This window comes from Garra rufa, chromosome 25, assembly GCF_049309525.1.
Source record: "Garra rufa chromosome 25, GarRuf1.0, whole genome shotgun sequence".
In the NCBI taxonomy this organism is placed as follows: domain Eukaryota; kingdom Metazoa; phylum Chordata; class Actinopteri; order Cypriniformes; family Cyprinidae; genus Garra; species Garra rufa.
The window spans coordinates 34,054,397-34,082,275 of NC_133385.1; the positions used below are offsets into that span (position 1 = coordinate 34,054,397).

The 27,879-nt window shown below is 39.2% G+C and overlaps 1 protein-coding gene across 1 annotated transcript; it reads right to left on the reverse strand.

The window, feature by feature from the left end:
* Window positions 1–3,227: 3,227 nt before the first annotated feature.
* LOC141302081 (uncharacterized) lies at window positions 3,228–20,191 on the reverse strand. The gene is made up of 5 exons (XM_073832274.1): window positions 19,494–20,191; window positions 13,666–13,842; window positions 8,088–8,309; window positions 6,328–6,541; window positions 3,228–4,285 (listed from the first exon to the last, which is right to left on the reverse strand). Exons 1-5 carry the CDS (start codon window positions 19,950–19,952, stop codon window positions 4,107–4,109), a joined length of 1,251 nt encoding a protein of 416 aa, XP_073688375.1. The 5' UTR covers window positions 19,953–20,191; the 3' UTR covers window positions 3,228–4,106.
* Between the last annotated feature and the right edge of the window lie 7,688 nt (window positions 20,192–27,879).

A 27,879-nucleotide genomic window follows, 5' to 3' on the forward strand; every position in this document is an offset into this window, starting at 1 on the left:
CAACACTGGTCATTAGTATAAATAGATACATTTGTGTATACACTGTTATTCATTAAGAACAGATATGTGACCCTGGACCACAAAACCAGTCATAAGGGTCTGTTTTCTGAGATTTCTTGAGATGTATACAAACAAATTAGATTTCCATCGATGTGTAGTTTGTTAGGATAGAACAATATTTGGCCAAGATACAGCTATTTGAAAATCTGGAAGCTGAGAATGGCAAAAAAAAAAAAAAAAAAAAAAAAAAATCGAAACTGCATATAACTAATGAAAAATTAAGTTTTTATATATTTATGGTAGGAAGTTTACAAAATATCTTCATGGAACATCAATAATTAATATCCTAATTATTTTTGAATTATTAGAATTACTGATTTTGAATTTTAATTTTGAATATACCTGTGCGATTTAAGACTGGTTTTGTGGTCCATGGTCACATATAGGAAGAAAATTATAATTAATAAAATATTAACTACACTAAATTATAAATTACAATAAATTACTAAATTATCTGCATTTAAAATGAATACATATGAAAGGTTGAAAGATGAAACATAATATAACATCTTGCATTTGACTGGTACTGTGAATGTATTAATGTATATATGTACTGTATGTGTATGTGTGTGTGTGTGTGTATATATATATATATATATATATATATATATATATATATATATATATATATTCATACATTCACACTACCAGTCAATATTACGTTATATTATAGCTATATTACGTTTCATCTGTCATGCATGTATGTGTGTGTGTGTGTGTGTGTGTGTGTGTGTGTGTGTGTGTATACACACACACACACACACACACACACACAGATATGCAATAAAAGTATATTTAAATACAGTCCACACACTCTAAAATGTTAAGTTTATGTTGCAGTGTCATAATTGGTAACTAAAGTTTATTATTATTTTTATTGCAATAAGCCTGAAAAATATATATAAGATAAATATTAAATTAAATATTAAAATGCAAACTAAATGAAAATTAGAAATGTTGTCTTGGCAATTAGCTAAAATAAATTAATGAGTAGTTGAAAAAAAGCTAAAACTGAAAAACAAAACGAAATTTACTGAATTCTAAAATTAAATCTTAAATATAAAACAATAAAACCTACTTCAAAATAATAACAAACATTATAGTAGTATATATGTAATACTAAAATACCACCCCACATTCAATAAAAATTGAAATTAAAATATCCTCTACATTTTTTAGTTTTAATGTAATTATTAGTTTTTCATCAGCTCATGAACCCCCTGCATTTTCCTCAAGACCCTAAGGTACAATACTTCATATTTATCTGTTTGTCCACTAGAGGTCACCATTGCCTGACTTTTGACAGGTGATAGATGAATAAAAAAAGAATGCACAGAAGTACACTTAAGTCACGTAAAGTCAAACACTTAATTTTATTAACAAATATCACAAAATAAATAGACATCTTTATTTGCGTATGTAGTATTACAGAACTGAATGTAATTTCTGGCAGGCACTTAATTTCTACTGATCTGATGAGTCATTCCTTTCGTTTGATTGTTGATCAAATTCATTCAAGTGATGCCGTCTGTTTGTGATTCGCAGAAAACATGCTCAAAATCCCACCTTTAAAAACTACTGCTGGTCCCTATTCATTTTTGCTAGGATCTATTTCATAGTGCAGCAACTTATGCCTAACTTGTTTGTCCTATAGCAGCAGAGTCTGCTGGGCAAAAGCATGATTGACGTCAAAAGCGAGTTTTATTAACTGAACAGGTGTCCATATTCACAGCCACTGAAAATCTATGAGAAAACATTTCTGACAATAAACTAAAGTGGAGGGCATTTGCTCAGTGTTGGTGAGCTCAGATGAAAGGAATAGCAACCAAAATGAAAATTTCCTGAATATTTGACTCACCCTCAAGCCATCCGAGATGTAGATGAATTTGTTTCTTAATCCAATTTGGAGAAATAGCATTACATCACTTGCTCAGCAATAGATGCGAATGGGTGCCGTCAGGATGACAGTCCAAAACAGCTAATGAAAACATGCACAAATAATCCACACCACTTCAATCCATCAATTAGCATCCAGTAAAGAGAAAAACTCTTGTAGCTTTCTATTCATAAGAAACAAATCCATTATTAAAACATTTTTAACTAAAATACCAGGCTATAATTCATAATATTGCTATATCCAGTTAAAAAAGTAATTGGGTCTGAATCAGGAAAGAAATATGCACAAATAAAGCACTGTTTACAAGCGAAAACAGTTCAAAACTAATATGTGGGTGAATTTTAATGTGAGAGGACGACAGCAGATGACTTTTATGGATTATGGATAATTTAGTCAGAAGCAACAGTTTCTTACAAACACACAGATGGTAATTGATGTACTGGAGTAGTGTGAATTACTTGTGGATTACTGTTTTGTTTTTATCAGCTGTTTGGACTCTAATTCTGACGGCACCCATTCACTTCCATTGGTGAGCAAGTGATGTAATGCTATATTTCTCCATATCTGAGAAAGCAATATTCAGACTGTCTACCTCTGTGAGCGTGTTTAAAATCCGTCTAAAGACTTATCTGTTTGACGAGGCTTTTACGGCTGAGTAAGGACTCTTAATTCAAATTAGTTTTGATCTACTTCTATCTGCTTTCCTATATTTTCATTTTATTTTTGTCGATTTTTGTATTTCATTCTGTTTTATCTTATTTCACTGCGTTTTATCTGTGTTTCTATATTATTATTATTATCAATATCTATGTTTTTTATTATGTTCATGGAGTGGTACAGCACTTTGGTACACGCTGTGTTTTTTAAGGTGCTTAACAAATCAATTTTGATTTGATTTGATATTATGAATTATGGACTATTTTAGTATAAAATGTCTTTATAATGGATTTGTTTCTTACAAACATGCAGTTTTTCTCTTTACAAGATGCTAACTGATGGACTGAAGTGGTGTGGATTACTTGTGGATTATTGCAATGTTTTTATTAGCTGTTTTGGACCGTCATCCTGACGGCACCCATTCACTTCCATTGCTGAGCAAGTGATGTAATGCTATATTTCTCCAAATCTGAGAAAGCAATATTCAGACTGTCTACCTCTGTTAGAGTGTTTGACGAGGCTTTTACGGCTGAGTAAGGACTATTAATTCAAATTAGTTTTGATCTACTTCTATCTGCTTTCCTATATTTTTTATTTTCTTTTTGTCGATTTTTGTATTTTATTCTGTTTTATCTTATTTCACTGCGTTTTATCTGTGTTTCTATATTATTATTATTATCAATATCTATGTTTTTTATTATGTTCATGGAGTGGTACAGCACTTTGGTACACGCTGTGTTTTTGAAGGTGCTTAACAAATCAATTTTGATTTGATTTGATATTATGAATTATGGACTATTTTAGTATAAAATGTCTTTATAATGGATTTGTTTCTTACAAACATGCAGTTTTTCTCTTTACAAGATGCTAACTGATGGACTGAAGTGGTGTGGATTACTTGTGGATTATTGCAATGTTTTTATTAGCTGTTTTGGACCGTCATCCTGACGGCACCCATTCACTTCCATTGCTGAGTAAGTGATGTAATGCTATATTTCTCCAAATCTGATGAAGAAACAAATTTATCTACATCTTGGATGGCCTGAGGGTGAGTAAATATTCAGGAAATTTTCATTTTTTGGGTGAACTATTCCTTTAAGGCTAACATCACACTAAATAAGACACTTGCTTTGATATGTTTTATCTAATGTAGTGGCTTTTATACTTTGTGGTCATTTTAGGCTGGATCGGTCACCCATCGGTCAACATTTTTGTCAAGATGTTTGATCTACTCAAAAACACAATGTACCACTTTTACCATCAAAGTACACCAATTCACTTTTGTTTCCACAAATTAAATACTAAAACATAAATTTGGGTCACTCCAATGTGCACTGAATATTCAACATTCCAAAAACGATCACAAAATAGATCAGAATTAGTAAGTGTTATGTGTTGTAAGTTTATAGCACGCACACACACACACACACACACACACACACACACACACACACACACACACACTTTCTCTGTCGCACAAACAGACTAAGGGTCATTCAAACACGGCCGAGGCCAGTCCGCTTTTCCTGAAAGTCTCTGCCACGTGTCTGGAGTGCTGGATTTTGGCCGAGAGCGCCTCAAACACGTCATTCTGGTCCAGTGCTGTGGCCGTTCTGTAGATGAACATTCCCAGTGACTCCAGTCCTCTCATGCCCAGATTCACACCACAACCTTCACAGAATCAACAAAGACATATTTATATCATAGATTACTGACAGTGTCAAATACACAAAAATACACTACCAGTCAAAAGTTTTTGAACAGAAAGATGTCTCTTCTGCTCACCAAGGCTGTATTTCTGTGATCTAAAGTACAGCAAAAAGAGTAAAATTCTGAAATATTTTTATTATTTAAAATAACTGTTTTCTATTTTAAAACTAATGTGTATATATATATATATATATATATATATATATATATATATATACACTATTTTAAAATGAATATATTTTAAAATGTAATTTATTCCTGTGATTATTCCTGAATTTATTGTTACTCCAGTCACATGATCCTTCAGAAATTATTATAACATTCTGATTTGCTGCTCAAAAAACATTTATTGTTCTTATTATAATGTTGAATACAGATGAGTAGAATTTTTCAGGTTTCTTTTGATGAATAGAAAGTTCAGAAGAACAGCATTTATCTGAAATAGAAATCATTTGTAACATTATAAATGTCTTTTGATCAATTTAAAGCATCCTTGCTAAATCAAAGTATTAATTTCTATAAATTCTTTCTCAGAAAAAATAACAATTATACTAACCCCAAGCTTTTGAATGGTATAATTTGTTTCAGATAAATGCTGATCTTTGGATCTTTCTAATTCTTTAAAGAAACCTGAAAAAAATGTACTCAACTGTTTTAAATATTGATGATAATAATAATAATAAAAATGTTTCTTGAACTGCAAATCAGAATATTAGAATGATTTCTGAAGAATCATGTGACACTGAAGACTGAAGTAATGATGCTGAAAATTCAGGTTTGATCCCAGGAATAAATTACATTTTGAAATATATTCAAATAGAAAACAGCTATTTTAAATAGTAAAAATATTTCAAAATTGTACTGTTTTTGCTGTACTTTGAATCAAATAAATGCAGGCTTGGTGACTCCCCAAGACAAGTTTAACTATTTAGCTTGACAGATAAAAATATTAAAATGACAAAAACATAAATGAGTATTATTATTTAAAAATATGTGATCCTGAAGCATAAGGGTACATTTTGTGAAACTGAGATTTATACATGAATAAATAAATAAGCTTTCCACTGATGTATGGTTTGTTAGAATAGGTCAGTATTTGGCCGAGATACAAATCTGGAAAATCTGAGAAAATTGAGAAAATCACCTTGAAAGTTTTCCTAATTAATTTCTTAGAAATTCATATTACTAATAAAAAATTAAGTTTTGATATATTTAAGGTAGGAAACTTACAAAATATCTTCATGGAACATGATCTTTACTTAATATCCTAATGATTTTTGGCATAAAAGAGAAATCGCTCATTTTGACCCATACAGTGTATTTTTGGCTTTTGCTACAAATAGCTACTTGAGACTGGTTTTGTGGTCCAGGGTCACATATGAATATAAAAATATTTTCAAGTGGAAAATGTCACAGCATAACAGGGTTAAACAGAAATGTCAGCAGAAATAAAAATTATTTTTAGAAACAAAAATACATATTTTAATTTGACCAAAGGTCACATTTTGGTACAGTTTTTTATACATGGACAAACTGGGTCACTTCTATGAATTCAACTGTTTTCTCTTGTGGACTATACAGTATGTAAATGTCTTTTATGTGAAATATCTTATTCAGGTCGGAACTAAAAAAAAAATAACATGCATTTTGTATGATCCTTCTTATTTTGCTAAAATAATTAACATTTTGCAGATTCTGCAAGGCGTATGTAAACTTTTGACCTCAACTATATATGTATAGTTTTAAATATGAATATCCATAAAAACACGTATAAAGGGACATTCACACAGAATGTGTTTTTACAGTTAAAAAAGTGAGACGCAAAGCAGTTGAACAGGAGGAAAGAAAAAAACCCACAAGACTTGAACTCAACAGTCAAATAGCTCCATTTACTGCATGTTTACATTGGAAAGCACAATGTATTCTGTTTTGTGTGAACAGCCCTTAAGGAAGTAACCTGACCTAGAAGCATTCAGGTGATGTTGAACAGTGTCTGTGCTCACCGGTGTCAAAGTTGAGCACTCGCGCAGCTTCTCCTTCCACAGTCACAGCGACATTGTCTCCTTCGATGTAAGCGGCGCTGACGCGTCTGTAGGACAGCATGATCTCGAACAGCTTGCGGCTGCACTGCATGTGGTGCAGGGTGAGTTCACTCAGACGCGGCTCGATGTCTGTCTTATACGCGTTGAACGACTGGTGGAAGATGTTTTTCATGATCTGTGTGAACAGAGAGGAAATAATTTAAGTCTCTAACATATTATTACATGCACACTCCCTCCACACACACACACACACACACACACACACACACACACACACACATAGTGACTGTAACCAGGTAACAGCATGTGTCTCTGTGAAATACATTTCCTGTGACAACTGTGTCTTGATATATTTTGTCTCTTTGTCACTGCTTCTTTCTTTAGCTCTTTATTGTTTTCTTTTTCAACTAGGGTTACCACTTTTAATACCCCAAAATAAGGGACACATTTGGGGGGGGTTGTGAGTTGTGCATATAATATGGGACGTCCTGAATAAGAACTGATCATTGTTTTTTTTCTACTTTTTAGAAATGGGGTCTATAGACCCCGTTAAAATGTAATAATGTCCCATATCTCAAAAATGCTGCAGTAAAAAGGTTTCATATGAGTTTTGCATATAATATGGGCCGTCCTGAATAAGAACTGTTTTTTCTACTTATTAGACTCTAAAGTCTAATAATGTCCCATTTCTCAGAAAAGAACCGTCAAGTACACCAATAAATAAAACGGACATTAAAGTAGAAATGCAAATAAATAAGTAAGTAAAAATTCATGAGCATTTTGTTGTATTATCTCTCAGTCCTGGGCGTCTAAATGAAAAGCGCTCTGCAAGCCCGTTCTCTCTGTGTTGTTTCTGAAACTACCGTAATCACTGTAATATGCGTGCTCACTTAAAATCAATCGCGGCTGGCTTGACCGTGTTTTTCTGAACCGCGGCTGGCTTTACCGCAGTGATTATTTGTATGAGGCGCTGCTTTAAAAAAAAAAATTATAAAAAATACGGGACAAAACCCGTCCCGTATTGATTCAAAACGGGACGCGCAATTTCATTCTCAAATACGGGACGATTCCGTATTTTAAGGGACGGGTGGCAACCCTATTTTCAACCACTCAACCACATGTTTCTGAGGGGTTTTTTTTTCCTCTTTTCTGTTTCTTCATTAATCAAACTCGTTTTGCTAGTTAGCCTTGTTTGTCCCGTTTTTTTTTTCTTTTTCAAGTAACCCAGAGAGGTGTGAAATAGGGTGATATGACCAAAAAACTCTCTCTCTCTTTTATTTACATTTGAACAAAAAGTGCCATGTCTAAAATTAGTCATACCCTTCTCAATAATCAATAGAAAAGCCTTTATTGGCTATTACAGCAATCAAACGCTTCCTATAATTGTTGACCAGCTTTTTGCATGTCTCCACTGGTATTTTTGCCCATTCATCTTTAGCGATGAGCTCCAACTCTTTCCAACTTTTTTTAAGCGAATTAATCCTTTAAAGTTTAGGAATTGAATCTAACTTTTTAAAATGTTCTGTCTTGTTTGTCGGCACGTTGTCAGTTTCCTCTCTTTGCTCTGTGATGTATTTTTCACTGCGTGAGAACATTATGTGTGGCGTGAGAGTGCCATAACTTGACAGACATAGCAACAGTAACAAAGGGGGTGGGTGTTTGCAAAGGGTCAGTTGAGTTCATGAATCAAACAGATGCATGCTGGGATTGAGATGTCTTACTGAAGAGTTGGCTGTGTGGCGCAGGAAATGCATCATTTTGGAGTCTGCGTCTGAAGTGCAGGCCAGAGCCATGTAGCGGTTCCGGAACGTTCCGTGGATCTTCAGGTGGAATCCGGGCTTCGCTGCCGGCTGGGAGGAGCTGCGTGGTTCCTTTGCAGTGTCTATCCCATACGCTGACAGATCAAAATACAAACTATGTGCACGGATCTCTGGTGTGGGGACCTAGAAAACAGAAACAGACCAAATCATTATTTTCTTGCTTAAGAATCAAGAGATTTCAGTACGACTAGAGCAGTACCAGTAATACAGTTGAAGTCAAAAGTTTACGTACACCTTGCAGAATTCTACAAAATGTTAATTATTTGACCAAAATAAGAGGGCTCATACCAAATGCATGTTATTTTTTATTTAGTACTGACCTATAATTGACTGACCTTTAATTTTTGAAAATGACTTAAGTTTACATATGCTTGATTCTTAATACTGTTACCTGAATGATTTTTTTTGTTTAGTGATAGTTGTTCATGAGTCTCTTGTTTGTCCTGAACAGTTAAACAGCCTGCTGTTCTTCAGAAAAATCCTTCAGGTCCCACAAATTCTTTTTTTTTTTCAACATTTTTGAACCCTTTTCAACAATGACTGTATGATTTTGAGCTCCATCTTTTCACACTGAGGACAACTGAGGGACTCATATGCAGCTATTACAGAAAGATCAAACACTCACTGATGCTCCAGAAGGAAAGACGATGCATTAAGAGCTGGGGGGTGAAAACTTTTTGAATTTGAATATCAGGGTAAATTTTAATTATTTTGTCTTCTGGGGAACATGTAAGTATCTTCTGTAGGGCAGTACTAAATGAAAAAATATATAATATTTAGGCAAAATAAGAAAAATGTCCACGTTAATTTGGTTCAAAAGTTTTCACCCCCTGCTCTTTTCCTTCTGGAGCATCAGTGAGTGTTTGAACCTTCTGTAATAGTTGCATATGAGTCCCTCAGTTGTCCTCAGTGTGAAAAGATGGAGCTCAAAATCATACAGTCATTGTTGGAAAGGGTTCAAATACACAAAAAATGGTGAAAAACCAAATAATTTTTGGGACCTAAATTATTTTTCTGAAGAACAGTGGGCAGTTTGACTGTTCAGGACAAACAAGGGACTCTTGAACAAATATCACTAAACAAAAAACACAGCTGTGAAGTCAACCTTGACTTATTCAACTTATTCATGGCCGTTTAATTTTGATTGGCAAATTAATTAACGCAGAGGGGCGAAAAAAAAGCTGAATTGCCTCTTTTATTCCCCATCTGGGCCCAAACTGGTGAATTTACTGTGATGAAATGTGACCCTGGACCACAAAACCAGTCTTAAGTCGCTGGGGTATGTTTGTAGCAATAGCCAAAAATACATTGTTGTTACGGGTGCGTGCAGGAGTTGACGAGACGGACGACAGGAATTACAAAATACAATATATTTAATATAAATCTTCGACTGGAACAAGGCAGGAACATCACACACATCTATTCACACAAAAGGACCGACAGGGAACTGAACTCACAGACAGACTTTTAAGGACAGACTAATAATAAGACACAGGTGACATAGATGACTGATAAATCAAACACAGGTGACGGTGATTACACAAACGAGGACTAAACCAAAGCAGACAGATTAACGGGGGAAGACAATGGGAGAAACCAAATACATGACATGACTAAGACATAAACTGACAGAAATGTAACATTACGCCCCCCTCCAGAAAGGCGCGTCCTCGCGCCGTAGAAAAAACGAAAAAACGAGAGGGGCGGAAAACCAGGAAAATAGAGTCAATAAGGGAGGGGGCTCCGGCGGAGGACGCAACCCCCGGAGGAGGACCAGAACACAAGTCCAACGGGCAAAAAAGACAGTCCATGGGGGCGACGACGGAGGGAGGAGCCAGGGAAGACACAGGAGGGACCTGAAGCAGGAGAACAGGACCCAGATCGCAGCCAGGATGACGGCCCACGGAGGAGCCGACGGAGGGAGGAGCCATGGTGGAGGACGGACCGCCGACTCCGTGGGGCCGACCGACAGAGGCAGAGCAGCTGGCAGAGGAACCCGAGGCGGAGATGGAGAGCCGAAGATCCAGGGCGACACCGCGGATCCGGAGGGCCAAGGCGGAACGGGCTCTGGCGGCCGAGGCGGAGACGGAGTCCCGGAGATCCGCGGCGGAGCCGGAGCGACAGAGGATGGAGGCTGTGCCCGCAGGAAGGAGGAGTCCCAAGGAGCCGGTGGGACGGCGTGACGAGGCGCAGCCGGAGGAGCAGAGTCCTGAGGATCCGATGGGGTGACGACTGACCAGGGCGGAGCCGGAAAGACGATGGAGCCCGGTGGAGCTGGTGGACCGACGGGCGACGGTGGAGAGGAGGGCGCTGAGAGCCGTGGTGGAGCCGCAGGGTCGGAGGACCGAGGTGGAGGTCTGGATTCGGAGGCTGGAGGCGGAGCTGAGGGAACCTCCAGCCTTGCCACTGAAGTGAGCAGGCATCCCTGCGGCGAGCCCACTGCAGAGATGGTGGGCTGAGGGTGAGCACGGGGACTGACTGCTGACTTGGGGAACTTAGGACAGCTGGGCGGAACCAGCGGGAACTCAGGGCGGCTGGGCGGAACCAGCGGGGACTCAGGGCGGCTGGGCGGAACCAGCGGGGACTCAGGGCGGCTGGGCGGAACCAGCGGGAACCAGGCAGATTCGGACAGATGAGGGCGGGTGGGAGGGAAGTCAATGCGCGTCAGTGGCTCAGAGAAAAAGTCTATTAAATCCGGCGTGTCAATATCCACAGTCTCAGAAACAAAGTCAATTAAGTCCCCAGAGATATCCAGCTCACCCCCAGCGGAGTTGCAGTGGGCAGGGCTCTCCATTTCCCTCCCTAGCTCCACGTCGCAATCCACCGTCAGAGATGTAGAATCCGACTCACGCACCTGATCAGCCGGAGAGGACTCTGGCTCTGTCGCTCGCGGCTCTAGTCCTGCATCCGCGGTGCGCTCGGGTTCCAGCTCTGCATGTCGGGGCGATGGTTGGCTGCTCTCTGGGTTGTGAGCGGGGCTGACGTCCTCCTCGATGAAATCGACAGTCCAGGAAGATCCATTGGACGCCAGCACCCACTCGACGAATCCGGCAAAGCTCTCTCGAGGACCCTCCCCGGACAGCTGCGTCTTGATATTGTCATTAAGTCCGTGGTGGAAGAACGTGCACAAGCAGCTGTCCGGGTAGTGAGTTGATGGAACGAGGGACAGAAAGTCTCTGGTGTGGTCCTCGAGAGAGCGTCTCCCCTGCTTCAGGAGAATGATGGCAACGTTGGGGTCATCCATGAGGGAAAAAAATATAAAACAAACACTGATACAAAAACGAAAAAATAAACGCAGGGAAAGACGCCAGGTAAACTGTAGTTGGTCGGTCCTTATGTTACGGGTGCGTGCAGGAGTTGACGAGACGGACGACAGGAATTACAAAATACAATATATTTAATATAAATCTTCGACTGGAACAAGGCAGGAACAAGTCAGGAACATCACACACATCTATTCACACAAAAGGACCGACAGGGAACTGAACTCACAGACAGACTTTTAAGGACAGACTAATAATAAGACACAGGTGACATAGATGACTGATAAATCAAACACAGGTGACGGTGATTACACAAACGAGGACTAAACCAAAGCAGACAGATTAACGGGGGAAGACAATGGGAGAAACCAAATACATGACATGACTAAGACATAAATTGACAGAAATGTAACAATTGTTTGGGTCAAAATTATTGATTTTTCTTTTATGTCAAAAATCATTAGGAAATTCAGTAAAGATCATTTTCCATGAAGATTTTTTTGTAAAATTCCTACTATAAATATATCAAAATGTAATTTTTGATTAGTAATATGCATTGCTAAGAACTTAATTTGGACAACTTTAAAGGTGATTTTCTCAGTATTTTGATTTTTTGCACCCTCAGATTCCAGATTTTCAAATAGATGTATTTGCCCTATCCTAACAAACTCAAATTTTGCCCTATCCTAACAAACCATACATCAATAGAAAGCTTATTTATTGAGCTTTCATATGATGTATACATCTCAGTTTTGTAAAATTTAACCTTATGACTGGTTTTGTGGTCCAGGGTCACAAATGAGGACAGGAAATTTCATTGGACTAAACAGATTTCTAATAGGGAGCAAAATGTCCCAGCAGGCACTATTTTCTGAAACAATTCAATAATAGTGGCAGAAGCATCAGTACAGTACAATCCAGTCAGGTCATGTTCTGGCCTGTAAGGATTTCTTATTTGTCTCCTGCCTGAACAAACATACACTGACTACTGAATATTCCTAAATGAAAGAAACAGACTTTTATGTTGAAAATGTATGTAGTTGGTATGAAATCAGTGAAAACATACAATGTGTTGTTTTGGATTAATGTGTAAAATCAGTTGAGGATGACCTGTTTAATTCTAAAACCCAAAATATAATTTTTGTTTTCACTTTATGCCAAACTCATTGCCTTTTAAAGTATATTAAAGTCATGCGCAAAAGAAAATTGCATCTTTGTCCAGTGTCTGTGTGATTTCTCTCCACAAGTTATGAGCAATATCAAAATATGAAATTATAATTTGAAGAACATTGGTTTCAGCTTCCCATTGACTTCCATTATATTTTTTGTCAATGGGAACTAAAACTGTTTGGTCACCAACGTTCTTCAGAATATCTTCTGTTGTCTTCTTTTATGTTGGAACGAAACAAGGGTGAGTTAAAGATCACAAAATGTAAATCTTTGGGTGAACTGTCCCTTTAAGGCTGACAGAAAGAGTGAAAACTGGTAACAACTGGTACTGATAGTCAAGAATCCTCAATATTCAGAGCCAGCTTTCAATTGCACTAATTAGACTGAAACCCTGCTTATCGCTGAACCTTATCAAGGTTGCTGAAGCTTGTTTGATGAATTACTTTATACGTAACACAGACTAACAAAACAGCAGTCGGGGACGATAGCTGACCTTGGTTATCTGAGTTAGCTAAACCCCCATACCATCTGTTCAAACACAAAAACCCATTAACTAAAGAAAAAGCAAAAAAATCAATTATACAAACTGTCATTCTAAATCTGTGTCAGAACAATCTAATAGACAGAATGACTGTTCCTCATAACATGTGCCGTTGCAGCTAATGATGGAGGTTGCCGCTTCTCTCCGCCTCACCTGCATCATCATATTTATTGCTGGCAGAAATAGACTCTATTATTATTCAAAATGGCTTAATTTCCTCACTCATATTCATAAAGTGAATCAGCAGAGCGCTCGGACTAATGCTCCATTCATATTCAAGAACACAAATGAGAGATTGCTGAGATGAACAGCATGGGAAGAGGAAAAAAAGAAAGGTTGCTATTGAGATATAATGGTATAGTGATTTAAAGAGAAAGAAAGAAAAATGCATATGCACTGTAAGGGGCCGTTCACACAGAATACGCCTTTGCAACTCTTTTTTTATTTCACGGGCTTTCTAAAAAGACTTTTAAAAGACTTGCATAGAAGCATGTAAGTAACTCACCTGTCTCTGGTCCAGTCTTTCTATAGTGGCATTGGCGCCGTAAGCGCGACATGATTCTACGATGTAATCGGCGCTGATGCCCAGCACAGAGCAGGAGTCTCCACACGAACCGTCAGCCACTACAATCACCCGCGGCCATTCACCTCTCTGCATCTTTCTTAGGTACTCCTCACTAAACTACAGGATCACAGCAAGAGAAAACATGTAGGTTAGCAATACGGTTCTTTCACTGATTTAAAAACATTTAACGAGATAAGTGCAGTAAGATTCCTGATAAAATGAAGCAAAAACATGTAGCACGGTCAGTATAGTCTGATTCGTGAACAAATGATACTGAAACAGTTATTTTTAGTGAATCAAAACCTATAGTGCAACTGTGGGCCTGTTATTTTTAGTGATTCAAAAACATACAACTAGTGGTGTCTGATTCCCAAATCTATAATTCTTTGAGCCAGTTCTTTGTAGTAAATCAAAAACGGATAGCACAACCAATATAGTTCGTTTCGCAAACTAAGGACTCCTCTGAACCAGTTCTTTCAGTTGAATCATAATACAAAGTATGTCTATTCAAGTCTATTCAATTACTTAACAACTGCAACTCACTAAACTACATGATCAGAGCAAGAGAAAACATTTAGGCCAGCAATACGATTCTTTTACTGAATCAAGAACATTTAATGGGAAAAGTGCAGTAAGATTCCCAATCAAATGAATCAAAAATATGCAGCACGATCAGTTTGGTCTGATTTATAAACAACTAATTCTTAACCAGTTCTTTTTAGTGAACGAAAACATACAGTGCATCTGTGGGCCTGTTATTTCTAGTAGTCTGATTCCCGAATGTATGACTCTTTGAGCCACAACATTACAAATTACCCACAAAACAGTTATTTTCAGTTATTCAGTGGAGTCTGATGCATGATTTTTTTAGACCATTCTTTGTAGTGAATCAAAAGCCTTCAAAGCAAACCAATAACTATTTTCAACCAGTTCTTTCAGGTCAATCATAAAACAATCAGAGATGGTTGTTTGAAATGAAACAGCATTCAACTGGCAAAATATAAACGAATTCTTAAACAAATTACTCTTATTTTATAGTTCGTTTGAGAAAGTCAGAAACATACAGCATGGTCAGAACAGTCTGATTCCCTAAACATGACTCTGAATCAGTTCTTTTTAGTGAATCGAAACACATAGTGAGTCAAATAGTCAGGTTTCCAAACAAATTATTTATGAGACAGTTATTTTCAGTGATTCAAAAACACAGTACATCCAAATTTCTGCACAAATTAATCTTATTTTACCAAACAGATGGCATTAAAAGCACACAGTGTACACAGTTTCTTGAAAAATTGACTCTCACCAACCAGTTCTTTTAGATAAATCCAAAACACGGTCAATATGATTCGATTCTTGAACAAATGATTATGAACCAGGTCTTTTTAGTGAATTAAACATGCAGCGTGCCGAATAGTTGTATTTCCAAACAAATTACCCACAAAACAGTTATTTTCAGTGATTCAGCGGAGTCTGATTCCCAAATGCATGACTTTTTGAGACTATTCTTTATAGTTAATCAAAAGCTTTCAAAGCGAACCAATAACTATTTTGAACCAGTTCTTTCAGGTCAATCATAAAACAATCAGAGATGGTTGTTTGAAATGAAACAACAACATTCAACTGGCAAAATATTTTATAGTTCGTTTGAGAAAGTCAAAAGCATACAGCATGGTCAGAACAGTCTGATTCCCTAAACACGGCTCTGAATCAGTTTTTTGTACTGAATCAAAACATAGTGCATCCGCTCCAATTCTTGAACAAATGGCCATCATGAGCCAGTTCTTCTCAGTAAACCGACTCAGCCGGTGTAGTATGAATAGTGAATCAATTTAAAAATGTCAAAAATAAAAAAAGTATTTTAAAAACCAGATCCAGTTTCAAAAACAAACCACGTTTAACCTGTATAAGGGTCTTCAAAGCAACAATCATTGATTTGCATAGCCAGCGACAAGTAAAGACTCTTATTTGTCACTGACAGTGTGTGCTTCTCCGAGCAGAAGGACATTTTCGTTAAACCAGACTGACAGCTTGTCACCCAGAATAGCTCTAAATGAAATGAAACTCAAGTCTGGTTTGGTTTATTGGATGTGAGCGTCTAGATACATCAGAGAGGTGGCATAAATAGACAGGCCTGAGAGTCCAAGGCCAGAGAAATCCATTTACACAAACTGGAACACTTAACTCACAGTACACGACTGCGTCTGACATACTGCAACAGAATGTAATTATCATTTTGAAAAATGAATGGAATTCAGTTACATTTGTGGACTTCTAATTACATTTATTGTAAAAAAAAAGAAAAAAAAAAAAAATTAAATATGTGGAAATAGTATAGACACTATGCTAGAATGCTACTCTAAGGTAGTATCTCAGGCAGAATAAATACCAAAAGATATTGATTTCTACAAAAAAGAAAAAAAATATTTGGCTCTGTGACAAATTGTTTGGCCCTGAGAAGAACACGGTCAAGATAAGATGCCCAAAATGTCCCAAAGAAATGTCTGTCTTGACTGAAAATAAATCCCTTTCAGCATGCTGCAACCCACAAAAGAAAGAGTACTTTTATAGCAAACAATAAAATACTGCTGGCCTTCACAAAGACCAAAATAGGAGTGAAAGAGAGAGAGAGAGAGAGAGAGAGAGAGAGAGAGAGAGAGAGAGAGAGAGAGAGAGAGAGAGAGAGAGAGAGAGAGAGAGAGAGAGAAATCCTCAGTGGTTTGTAGCTGTCTGTAGCTTTATGAACGCTTTCTCACTGCACCTGTTAAACATAATCACCTGTTCATTATATGAAAGACATCAGGCAATTAGTTAGTTGGCACTAAATGTGTATTTAATGAAACAGTTTGAAAAACGGCCATCACAGTAATTTCCTGTATGTCAGAGCCATCTGTCAGACTGGCCCAAAATGCTGTCTCAAATTCAGTGGTGCTTGTATCTTATTCCTGAGGCAATTGCTGCTCTACATAAAAAAGGATGACATTTTCAATCTTTAGAGAAATGCAAGGAGCCAGCCATACCTGTGAGCAGAAAACACGTGTCCAAAGATTTGAATTGCTGAAGGACATTTTTCTGCAAGCGGACAGCAGCTTTATTGAGCTCCTTGGCTATGACTCGACTCTGTCTGCTGAGTTAACACAGACTGAACCATAAGGACAGTGTCTCTGCTCAGCAAATCTATTGGAAGAAGCACTTCAATTATATTTAGTTTCTAAAGCCAGCCATGCACCATTGTGTATATATTTATTTATTTATTTATTAAGAATATAAGTATACAAATATAGGTAATATCATATTTTATTTACACCTTTAAAACATGTCTGTACACATCATTATTTTAAAAATGATAAACATGAACATGATAATTCATTTTTTTTCTTGTTGACATTTCTAAATTATGAATATCATTGTTTTGTCAGTGTTGTACCATTTGAAAACTTAAAATATTGGCTTGTCAAAAAAAAGGTCAAATTATAAAAAAAAAATTAAGACACTGGCTCTGACACAGGATCTACTGGGGTCCGATTTAAGTCACGAAAACAAAATGACTTCATGCATGATGGTTACACCACACTGACTAATTTTGTTGACAGTTTATAGTATAGTATAGTATAGTATAGTATAGTATAGTATAGTATAGTATAGTATAGTATATTAATAACAAAATATTGCTGGTCTAAACTGCACATTAATTGGTGCAGATTGGTTATTAAGTGGTCAAAGCTGATTATTTGCTGATCCAGACTGGTCAATAGATTGTTTAAGCTGGTCATTGGCTACTTTAAGTTGGTTAGCTCTTCCAAACTGCTTATTTGTTGTTGGTGCATGTTGGATTTTAACTAGTCCAAGCAGGTGTTTAGACTGTTTAAGCTGGTCAATAGCTATTCTAAGTTGGCTATTATCCAAACTGGTTATTAGTTGTTGCAAGTTGGTTACTGACTGGTCAAAGCTGGTTATTTTCTGTCCCAGGCTAGTCAATAGATTGTTTAAACTGGTCATTAGCTACTTTAAGTGGGTTATTTGCTGGGCCAAACTGGTCATAAGTTGATGTAAGTTGGTTATTAACTGGTCCAACTGGTTATTTGCTTATCCATGCTGGTTGTTAGATTGTTTAAGATTGTCATTAGCTGGTTTAGGCTGGTTATTTGCCAATTCACACTGGTTATTAGTTGGTGTATGTTGGGTATTAAGTGGTCCAAACTGGTTGTAGACTGTTTAAGCTTGTCATTAGCTTGCTGAAGTTGGCTATTAGCCAAACTAGTTATTAGTTGGTTATTAAATGGTCAAAGCTAGTTATTAGCTAGTTCAAGCTGGTTAATAGCTGGGCCAAAGTGGTTCTTGGTTGGTGTAAGTTGGTTATTAACTGGTCCAACTGGTTGTTTGCGGATCCATGCTGGTTGTTAGATCATTTAAGCTTGTCATTAGCTGGTTTAGGCTGGTAAGCTAGTTTAGGCTGGTTGTTTGCTTATTGAAACTGGCTAAAAGTTGGTGTTTGTTGGTTATTAACTGGTCTAAGCAGATTGTTAGACTGTTTAGGCTGGCCATTAGTTGAAGTTGACAATTCAAGCTGGTCATTAGCTGGGCCAAACTGGTTATTAGTTGGTGTAAATTGGTAATTACTGGTCCATTTGGTCATTTGTTGATCCATGCTGGTTGTTAGATCATTTAGGCTTCCCATTAATTGGTCATTAGCTAGTTTAATCTGGACATTTACCGATTCCAGCTGGTTATTAGTTGGTGTATGTTAGTTATTAACTGGTCCAGGCTGCTTGTTTGACTGCTTAAGTTGGTCATTATCTAGTTGAAGTTGATTGTTAGATTGTTTAAGCTGGCCATAAGCAGTTTGTTAGATAGTTTAACCAGGTTATTAGCTGGGTCAAACTTGTTTTTAGTTGGTGTAAGTTGGTTTTTAACTGGTCCAACTGGTCATTTGTGGATGCATGCTGGTAGTTAGATCATTTAAGATTGTCATTACCTACTTATTAGCTAGTTTAGGCTGGTCATTTGCTGATTCAAACTGGTTATTAGTTAGTGTATGCCAGTTATTAACTTGTCCAAGCTGGTCGTTAGACTGTTTAAGCTGGTGTTTGTTGATTATTAACTGGTTCAAGATGGTCGTTAGACTGTTTCAGCTGGTCATTAGCTAGTTGAAGTTGTCTATTAGCCAAACTTGTTATTAGTTAGTGCAAGTTGGTTATTAAATGGCCCAAATGGTCATTTGCTGATCTATGCCGGTTGTTAGATCGTTTAAGCTTGGCTGGTCATTTGTTGATTAAAACTGGTTAACAATTAGTGTATGTTGGTTATTAACTGGTTAATAACTGCTAGTTTAAGTTGTCTATTAGCCAAATGTGTTATTAGTGGGTGCAAGCTGGTTATTAAATGGCCCAGATTATTTGCTTATCCAGGCTGATTGTTAGACTGATTAGCTGGCCATTAGTTAGTTTAAGCTGGTTGTTAGCTGGAACAAAACTGTTTTTAGATGATCCAAACTGGTGAGTAGATAGTTACTATTAGATGGTGTTCCAAAAACCAGCTGGATCACCATAACCTGACATGATCAGATCGTAGCTCCAGAATTGTCTACCAGCTAACCAGGTAGAACACAGTTCCCATGTTCTAAATCACAGCTATACGTTTTTATGCATCTTAATATAATTTTGAATAAATGACTATAGGTTCGAACAAATGTATGGTGAAAATAACTATGTAGTAACTTTAACACGTGGTTCTGGTTTATTTGGAAGCAACGCAGTAGAACTCGCACGCACCTTTGTACCCAAATGGACTTTCACGTCAACCTTTTGCTTCTTCTGCTCCAGGATGCTCAACAAATACTCCTGAAACACTCCGATCTTGGTGAAGAAATGCTCGTTGTGCCAGCAGCCTTCCATGTTGTCAAAATCCACCCCCAGATCCAGGAGGAAGCGGACGCTGCGGGGGTCCAGCGCGATCTGCTGCGGTCTGCAGAGCAGCGCGCTCCGGTAGCGCTCATCCAGAAGCGTCAGTTTCAGCACCTTGCCGGAGCGGACAGCGACCAGAGCCGCGGTCAGCCCGATCGGACCCGAACCCACGATCAGAACCGAGATCCGAGCCCGCCACTGCCGGATCCCGTCCAGACTCACCTTCACCACCACGTACACCAGCACAGCGAGTAAAGTACTCAGCGCGGTGTCATACGCCAGCGTCCGGTACTGATCCACGGGGCTCTCCGCGCTCACCGCAATCATGTCGCGATTGTTCAGGGAACTGAAGACAACACGCTTCACTTGTTGAGGAGCTTTGCCATCGCTGGCTGCCACGTTACATGTGGGAGGTGAAGTGAACGCTCAACAAGCTCCCTGCACGAGCAACTCTCTCTCTCGCCTTTCCTCAGATGAAATCAGTGAACAGATGCGCATCTTTTGTTGTCTTCTAAGCTCACTGCAGTTCATTTCGGTTGCTGCTGTCGGTGTCTCATTACGTGTGTGTTAAGAGTTTAGGGGGTTTAGTGTTTTAAAGGAACTTAGGCTTTCTAAAGGTATTTTAAAACAATAAACATGTTCAATGGAAAATAAATATATTGTATGTGTCGTTCCAAAGCTTCCAAAGACGATATTTTTAAGAATTTTTGGTTTTTAAACAGAATGAAGATGTGTACATTTTTCTTATTTTGCTTTATATATATATATATATATATATATATATATATATATATATATATATATATATATATATATATATATATATATGATCTTCAAATTCAAAAAGTTTTCATCCCTAGGCTCTTAATGCATTGTGTTTCCTTCTGAAACATCAGTGAACTTTTGAACCTTCTGTAATAGTTGCATATGAGTCCCTCAGTTGTCCTCAGTGTGAAAAGATGGATCTTAAAGTCATACAGTCATGGTTGAAAAGGGTTCAAAAACACAAAAATGCTGAAAAACCAAAGAATTTGGTTTTAAACTTTTCTAAAGAACAGCAGGCAGTTTAACTGTTCAGGACAAACAAGGGACTCATGAACAACTATTACTTAAAACGCACACACACACACACACACACACACACACACACACACACACACACACACACACAGCTGTGGATCACTCAGGTAACAAACCACTGAACGGGATCATTTTTATAAATTCAACTATTATTTTCTTGTAGACTATACGCAAATGTATTTTATGTGAAATATCTTATTCAGGTCAGAACTATATAAAAATAATGTGTATTTTGTATGATCCCTCTTATTTTGATAAAATTAACATTTTGCAAATTCTGCAAGGTGTATGTAAACTTTTGACTTCAACTGTAGGTGGTAATGCTACAGCATAACAGAAAATATGGTAAAAACTTTAGGGAAAACTTTTTTAATGCTTTCAGGAAAAGTACATGTTCAAGCATGATATTTAAATTTCAAGAAATTTAATAAACAATTGACTAATATTCCAGTCGACTGTATGCTTAGTATGCTGTTAATAATCAGTCATAGCATAAAAACTGCTGCATTTCCTGACACCGATTAGTCTTTTGTAAAACAAACGAAAAGTCTGAAACATTAGCAGACTACGTCATCCGAAATCAATAACATGATATAGAGAACATTACATCAAGCAAGAGAGCTTTACTTGCAGCCCCAATATTATCACCTCAGTATTTTCACATTATTTCCATCACACTTCTTAGAACAGCGAGATGTTTTTTGGTCTCTGTTTTTTGTAACATCAGTCCACTCTAGACTATTTTTAGAGTTAGTCTATTGTACTGTTCAAGATGTGATGTTATTTCCAGCTTTTATTGATTCTCAAGAGCTAAAACTGTCAAGTCGATGAAATCCAGTCTCAGATTAAACTGTAATAAATTACTGCTCTACCTTCCAAACTGTGTATTGTATTCTGAAGTGTTTACTGCGGTGCAGTGTTGTAAATTGCATATTTAACGGTGGAAAAAATCTGTAATAGTCATAAATGACAAATTGCAAGCATCAATGAGACCAAAGTCCCTTTAAGGCAGTGGTTCTCAACCTTTTTGGACTCCAAGGCCCCTGCATGTAACCATGGTTCATGATTCCAGAAGTTTCAAGGAGAGTTTCCATGTTAAACAACTTAATTTAGGGGGGTTGTTGGCATTTAAATTGATTTCTTATATTGGCTGGTTGTCAGTTGGAATATTCAAACAAAAAACATTGACATAGCACATTCATGTACATCAATCACTTTACTGACTACTAAGAAATAAATCATCATTCCACATGATTCGAATATCACAACATCTTTGTCTGTCAAAAAATAGCATGCACAATATACTATAGTATTTATGAGAATCATAAAAATCACACATTTTCTAAATACCCCACTTTAACAGTGTCACGGACTGGGTCAATGAACACACACAAAGATGAAGGTTTAATATATCCACACAAAGGGTAATCCAAACCGAAGAATCGTAATACACATAAGTATGGATGTATATGAGACGACAAACTTAAATGTAACAGACAGGAACTTAAATACACAGACCAAACTAGGATAATTAACAAGACACACCTGAAAATAATTAGAAACTCAAATCAGTGACCATGAAAACAAACGAACTGACAGGAATGGTAAAAACACAAACAAAGTCCTTGTGGTTCTGACAGACCTCCCTGTTTCAAGAAGGTGCAATGTCGCTTTGCAGAGAAGGAAGGGACAGGAGATGGCAGAGGAATGGTGAAGGGCTGGCACAGGCAGGAGGAGGTTCTGGAGGTAGCCGGACAACGAGGAGGAGGACGAGCAGAATCCGGGGTGGTGATGATGGAGGGAGGAGTCAGGGAGGAAAGGACGAAAGAAGGAGCCAGGGTGGAACACATAGAGGGAAGAGCTAGGGAGGAGTCCAGAGCAAGAGAAGATGGGAGATACTCCAGAGCCCAACCAGGAAGATGACTCACGGTGGAGCCAATGGAGGGAGGAGCCATCGTCGAGGAAGGGCTTATGACTCCAGGGGGCCGACTGACGGAGGCAGAGCCAGTAGTAAAGGAGCACAGGGTGGAGACGGAGAGCCGCAGAGCCAGGATGATGGAGAGGATCTAGAGGGCCAAGGCAGAGCAGATGGCTCAGTTGACCGAGAATCAGGCAGGGATCTGAAAGGCTGCAGTGGAGCCGGAGCGACAGTGGCCCAACAGAGCCAGAGGGACAGAGGGATGAGGTAAAGCTGGAGGACAGTAGCCCTGATGCGAAGGCAGGTTAATGACTGACCAACGCGGAGCCGGAGTAATGAGGGTGCCCGGCGGAGCTGGTGGACTAACAGACCGTGGGGACAAGGGAACAATGAGCCATGGTGGAGCCGATAGGTTGACAGACTGAGGCATAGTCCGGGTCTCGAAGGCGGAGACAGAAAAAAAGCAAATCTGCTCCACAGAAGTAAAGCTGATGATGAGCTAAAGGACTGTCAGGATGCAGTGGCAGGGGAGCAGAAGATGGTAGACTGCTCTTGAGAGGAGATGGAAGAGGGAGGCTGGGTGTGAGTTCAGGGGGCCGACTGACAGAGGCAGAGCCAGTGGTAAAGGAGCCCAGGGTAAGTTGCAGAGCCAGGGTGACGGAGAGGATCCAGAGTGTCAAGACAGAGCAGACAGCTCCGGCAACCGAGACACAGACAGAGATATGGAAGGACGCAGTGGAACCAGAGCTACAGAGGAGCAAGGTGGAGCTGGAGGGAGGGAGGAGCCCAACAGAGTCAGAGGGATGGAGGGATGAGGTTAAGTAGTCCCGAGGTGAAGGCAGATCAACGACCAACCAAGGCAGAGCTGGAGGGATGAGGGAGCAACAGGCCACGGGCTCAGTGGAGATGAGGGAACTATGAGCCATGGTGGAGCCAATGGGTCAACAGGCTGAGGCGAAGTTCGGGTCTCGGAAGTTGGAGACGGAGACAGACTTGAAGCGAAACCACTCCACAGAAGTAAAGCTAAGGATGACCTGGGACTGGCAGGGTGCAGTGGCAGCAGGACATAAGATGGTAGACTGCTCATGAGAGGAGGTGGGAGAGGGAGGGTAAGTGGGAATTCAGGCGGCCGACTGACGGAGGCTGATGGTAAAGGACCCCCTGACTGATGGTAAAGGACCCCAGGGGGGGAGACGGAGAGTTGTAGAGCCGGTTGACAGAGAGGATCCAGAGGGCCAAGGCAGAGCAGAAGGCTAATGCGACCTAGGCACAGACAGGGATCTGGAAGGATGCAGTGGAGCTAGAGCTACAGAGGACCAAGGTGGAGCTGAAGGGAGGAAGGAGCCCAACAGAGCCAGAGGGATGGAGAGACGAGGTGAAGTAGTCCCAAGGTAAAAGCAGGTCAATGACCAACCAAGGTGGAGCTGGAGGAATGAGAGAGCAACAGGCCACGGTGGAGACAAGGAAACAATGAGCCATGGTGGAGCCGACAAGTGGACAGGCTGAGGCGGAGTCCAAGTTTCGGAGGTTGGATGCGGAGACAGACCTGAAGCGAATCCACTCAACAGAAGTAAAGCTGAGGATGAGCTAAGGGACTGGCAGGATGCAGTGGCAGCGGGGCAAAAGATGTTAGGCCGCTCATTAGATGAGGTGGGATAGGGAGGCTGCGTGGGAGTTCATGACAGTTGAGGGTTTCAGGAATGGTCTATGCTGCCCAAACAAAACAAATCTCAACTCCTAGCACTGGGAGTGTGGCGGACAGGGGAATGAACTTTATGGTCATGAATGGGGTGACAGACAGTTCAGGGCAGACAGACAGCTCAAAACCGACCTCCATGGTCATGACAGGACAGACAGGTAATCCAAGACAGGCTGACAGTTCAGGACAGACAGGGAGTTCATAAACATTGCCATTACAAGGCAGGCAGAGAGTTTAGACGATGCCAAAAGAAGACTGGGTATATCAGAATAAAGGTCTATTGAGTCTCCTGAGTCCTGCCTCAGCTCACCCTCAGCGGTGGAACAGTGGGCGGGCCTTACCTCCGTACCCTCATTCTCCACTGTCTCATCCACCGTCACATGCATTGTTGCTGGCTCTCGCACCTGGTCAGACATCAAATGAGGCTCTGGCTCTGGGGCGATCCTCAGGTCTGTTGCTCCTCTTGACGATGGCGCGTCGGTTGCGGCGGGCACTGGCTCTCCATCTGCAGTGGACTCTGTCTGATGTTCTGCGCAGTGGGGTGGTGCTTGGCTGAGCTCTGGGTTGGAAGTGGGGCTGGTGTCATCGTCTGCTAGTTCAATGGTGAGTGATGCTCCACATGACACCAGCACCCACTCTACATAGTCCCAGAAGCTCCCTTGAGGGCCCTCCCTAGACAACTGTGCATGTGTACCAGTGTTAAGTCCACATTCTCAAGCAGTTGTCTGGGAAGGTGGTCCGATGTGTGAGACCAAGGAATTAGTCCACATGCTCCTCGGGGGATCAGTTCCCCTGCTCCAGACAAAACAGGGAAATGACGGCGAAGTGATCCATAAAGAACTAAAATCCAAAAAAATAAAATCAAGCGAAATCACACACACATGCTGCTTTCACCAGACTACGATAATTATCTAATACATAATGCACATGAGTATACATTTTTTCTTGTTTATCTGAAATAAACAGGTAATTTTTACTTCTCAACTTCTAAGTTGTTGGTAAGATTAAGGCAATTGTCAAAGTTTGATACAAAGTTTACATGATTTGTTACATTCAATTACCCCTTTGACGTACATAAAGTCATTACCCCATTGATCCCTCATCAAGTCATTTTTTTCATAAGGAACTGACATTGTTTAATTAATGATTTCAAATTCAGTTGTTGATGTATATTGCTTCACTGAATTTCACAGAAAAGATTTGTTGCAGTTCTGTTCTTTCTGATTTCTACTCTCAGGTCCACCTGAAGGTGTCTTCCATTTGAGGACTTCCTCTTAGTTACTGTTGCCATGGGCTCAGTCTTTCAGGGTCAGAGCTTTTCTTTATAGGTGCTTCAAACCAGCAACCATTGAAAGAAGCTCTCTGACTAAAATAGGATTGAACTGAACACTTGAGTGGTTCCAAAACTTTGCTCATCTGAGTCAGAAATAAAAGACTTGCAGTGTTTAGCGCTAAGCATCCTCAGGAACACATGGCAGCCTTGTCATTTTGATTGCAGATCAATAATAATCACACAGCAGACTGTAGACACTTCAATATGCAGCTAAAGATTGATAATCTTTTCTAAAGCCTTAGCAATGTGGCATATAACTGCATATGGTACAGCACATCATGTACTATTGCAACACATACAGTCATGTACAATCTCATGGCAATCTCAGTAATTTACATTTTTTTTCTAGGTGGTTTGAATTTGTACAGTCTTACTTTTTGGTTAATTTCTAGTTTTTTTTTTTTATTATTATTGCATACTTTGTCATCCACCAAGTTCTAAATGTTATTTATTTCAATAATAACGATAAATTAGATTTTCAAATGTTCTGCTCGAAAATTACTTATAACATATTGCAATTCAAGGTCAGGTTATGCTGTATCATTTTTCTGGAACAGCGAAGAACGAGAGACAAATATGTTTTGGTCAATGCAGTTTGTGTCAAGGACTAATTCACTCACTGCTTTCTTATTTTTTTTCTAAAACCATAACCTCAAATAGCATGTCAAATGCTTCTATTCCTTCTGCAGTCTCTTTTCTCATTTGACATTCATCAGAGTGAGTGTGCTGACTTTGGCTCATATTGAAGATCAATATGGGGACAAATGTCCTGCATGACTTGCCTGGACTCCCATTAGCACTTCTACCTTTATTATAATATGCTGGAAGGGCTGTACAAGATGTACAAGCAGCACAAACTAAATGTCTGTAATAATCATTTACTAGCAATTCTGACTGAAACAACACTGAAGAAAGGACTTAAGTATCTTTTGTCTTGACCCAGTAAGCACACATTTAAAAACCACCCAGAAAACCCTAGCAGCCACATAGAAATGCCCTAGCAACCACCCAGAACACCTTAACAACCACATAAAAACACATTTAAAATAGCTAAACATCTGGCAACCACATAGCATGTTAAAAACCGTTAAGAATCCCTCACAAGTGCATCACAACATCCTAGCAACAACACACAAAATGTCCTGAAAACCACACAAAACACCTTAACATCCACATAAAACACATTAAAAATGGCTAAACATCTGGCAACCACATAACATGTTAAAATCCATTCAGAATCCCTCACAAGTGCATAGCAATATCCTAGTAACCAACCAGAACACTCCAGCAACCACACACAAAATGTCCTGAAAACCACCCAGAACACCTTAGAATCCACATAAAACACATTAAAAATGGCTAAACATCTGGCAACCACATAACATGTTAAAAGCCAACCAGAACACCTAGCAAACACATAGCATGGTTTTGTAATCACAAACATCATGGTTGTGAGTTTTGTCCAAGCAAACAATACTACAATACCCAAACAACCACCTAAAACACCTGGCACAACTCCTTCTAGAAATGTCCTAACAACCTCCAGAACACCATAGAAACCATATAACGACATCCTAGCAACCACCCAGCACACCCTTACCACATAAAACATGTAAAAAATAACTCAAACATCTAATAACTCGATAGTAATGCACTGGCAACCACTGGCAACCACTTAACAACCACACAGCGACACCCTAACAAACCACCAGTGACTTTTGTCCAGGCAAACAATACTACAATACCCAAATAACCATCTAAAACACCTGGCAACCCCTAGCAACCACCTGGAAATGCCCTAACAACCTTCAGAACACCCTAGAAACCATATAACGACATCCTAGCAACCACCCAGCACACCCTTACTGCATAAAATGTGTAAAATCAATAAATATATAACTCAGAACATCTAACTTTATAGTGATGCCCAGGCAACCACCACCCAGAACACCTAGCAACCACATAGCATGGTTTTGTAATCACAAACATCATGGCAGTGAGTTTTGTCCAGGCAAACAATACTACACTACCCAAAGAACCATCTAAAACACCTGGCAACCCCTCACAACCTAGCAACCACCTAGAAATGCCCTAACAACCTCCAGGTAACCCTAGAAACCATATAAAGACATCCTAGCAACTACCCATCACACCCTAACCACATAAAACGTGTAAAAACAATAATTATACAACTCAGAACATCTATTAACTTCATAGTGATTCC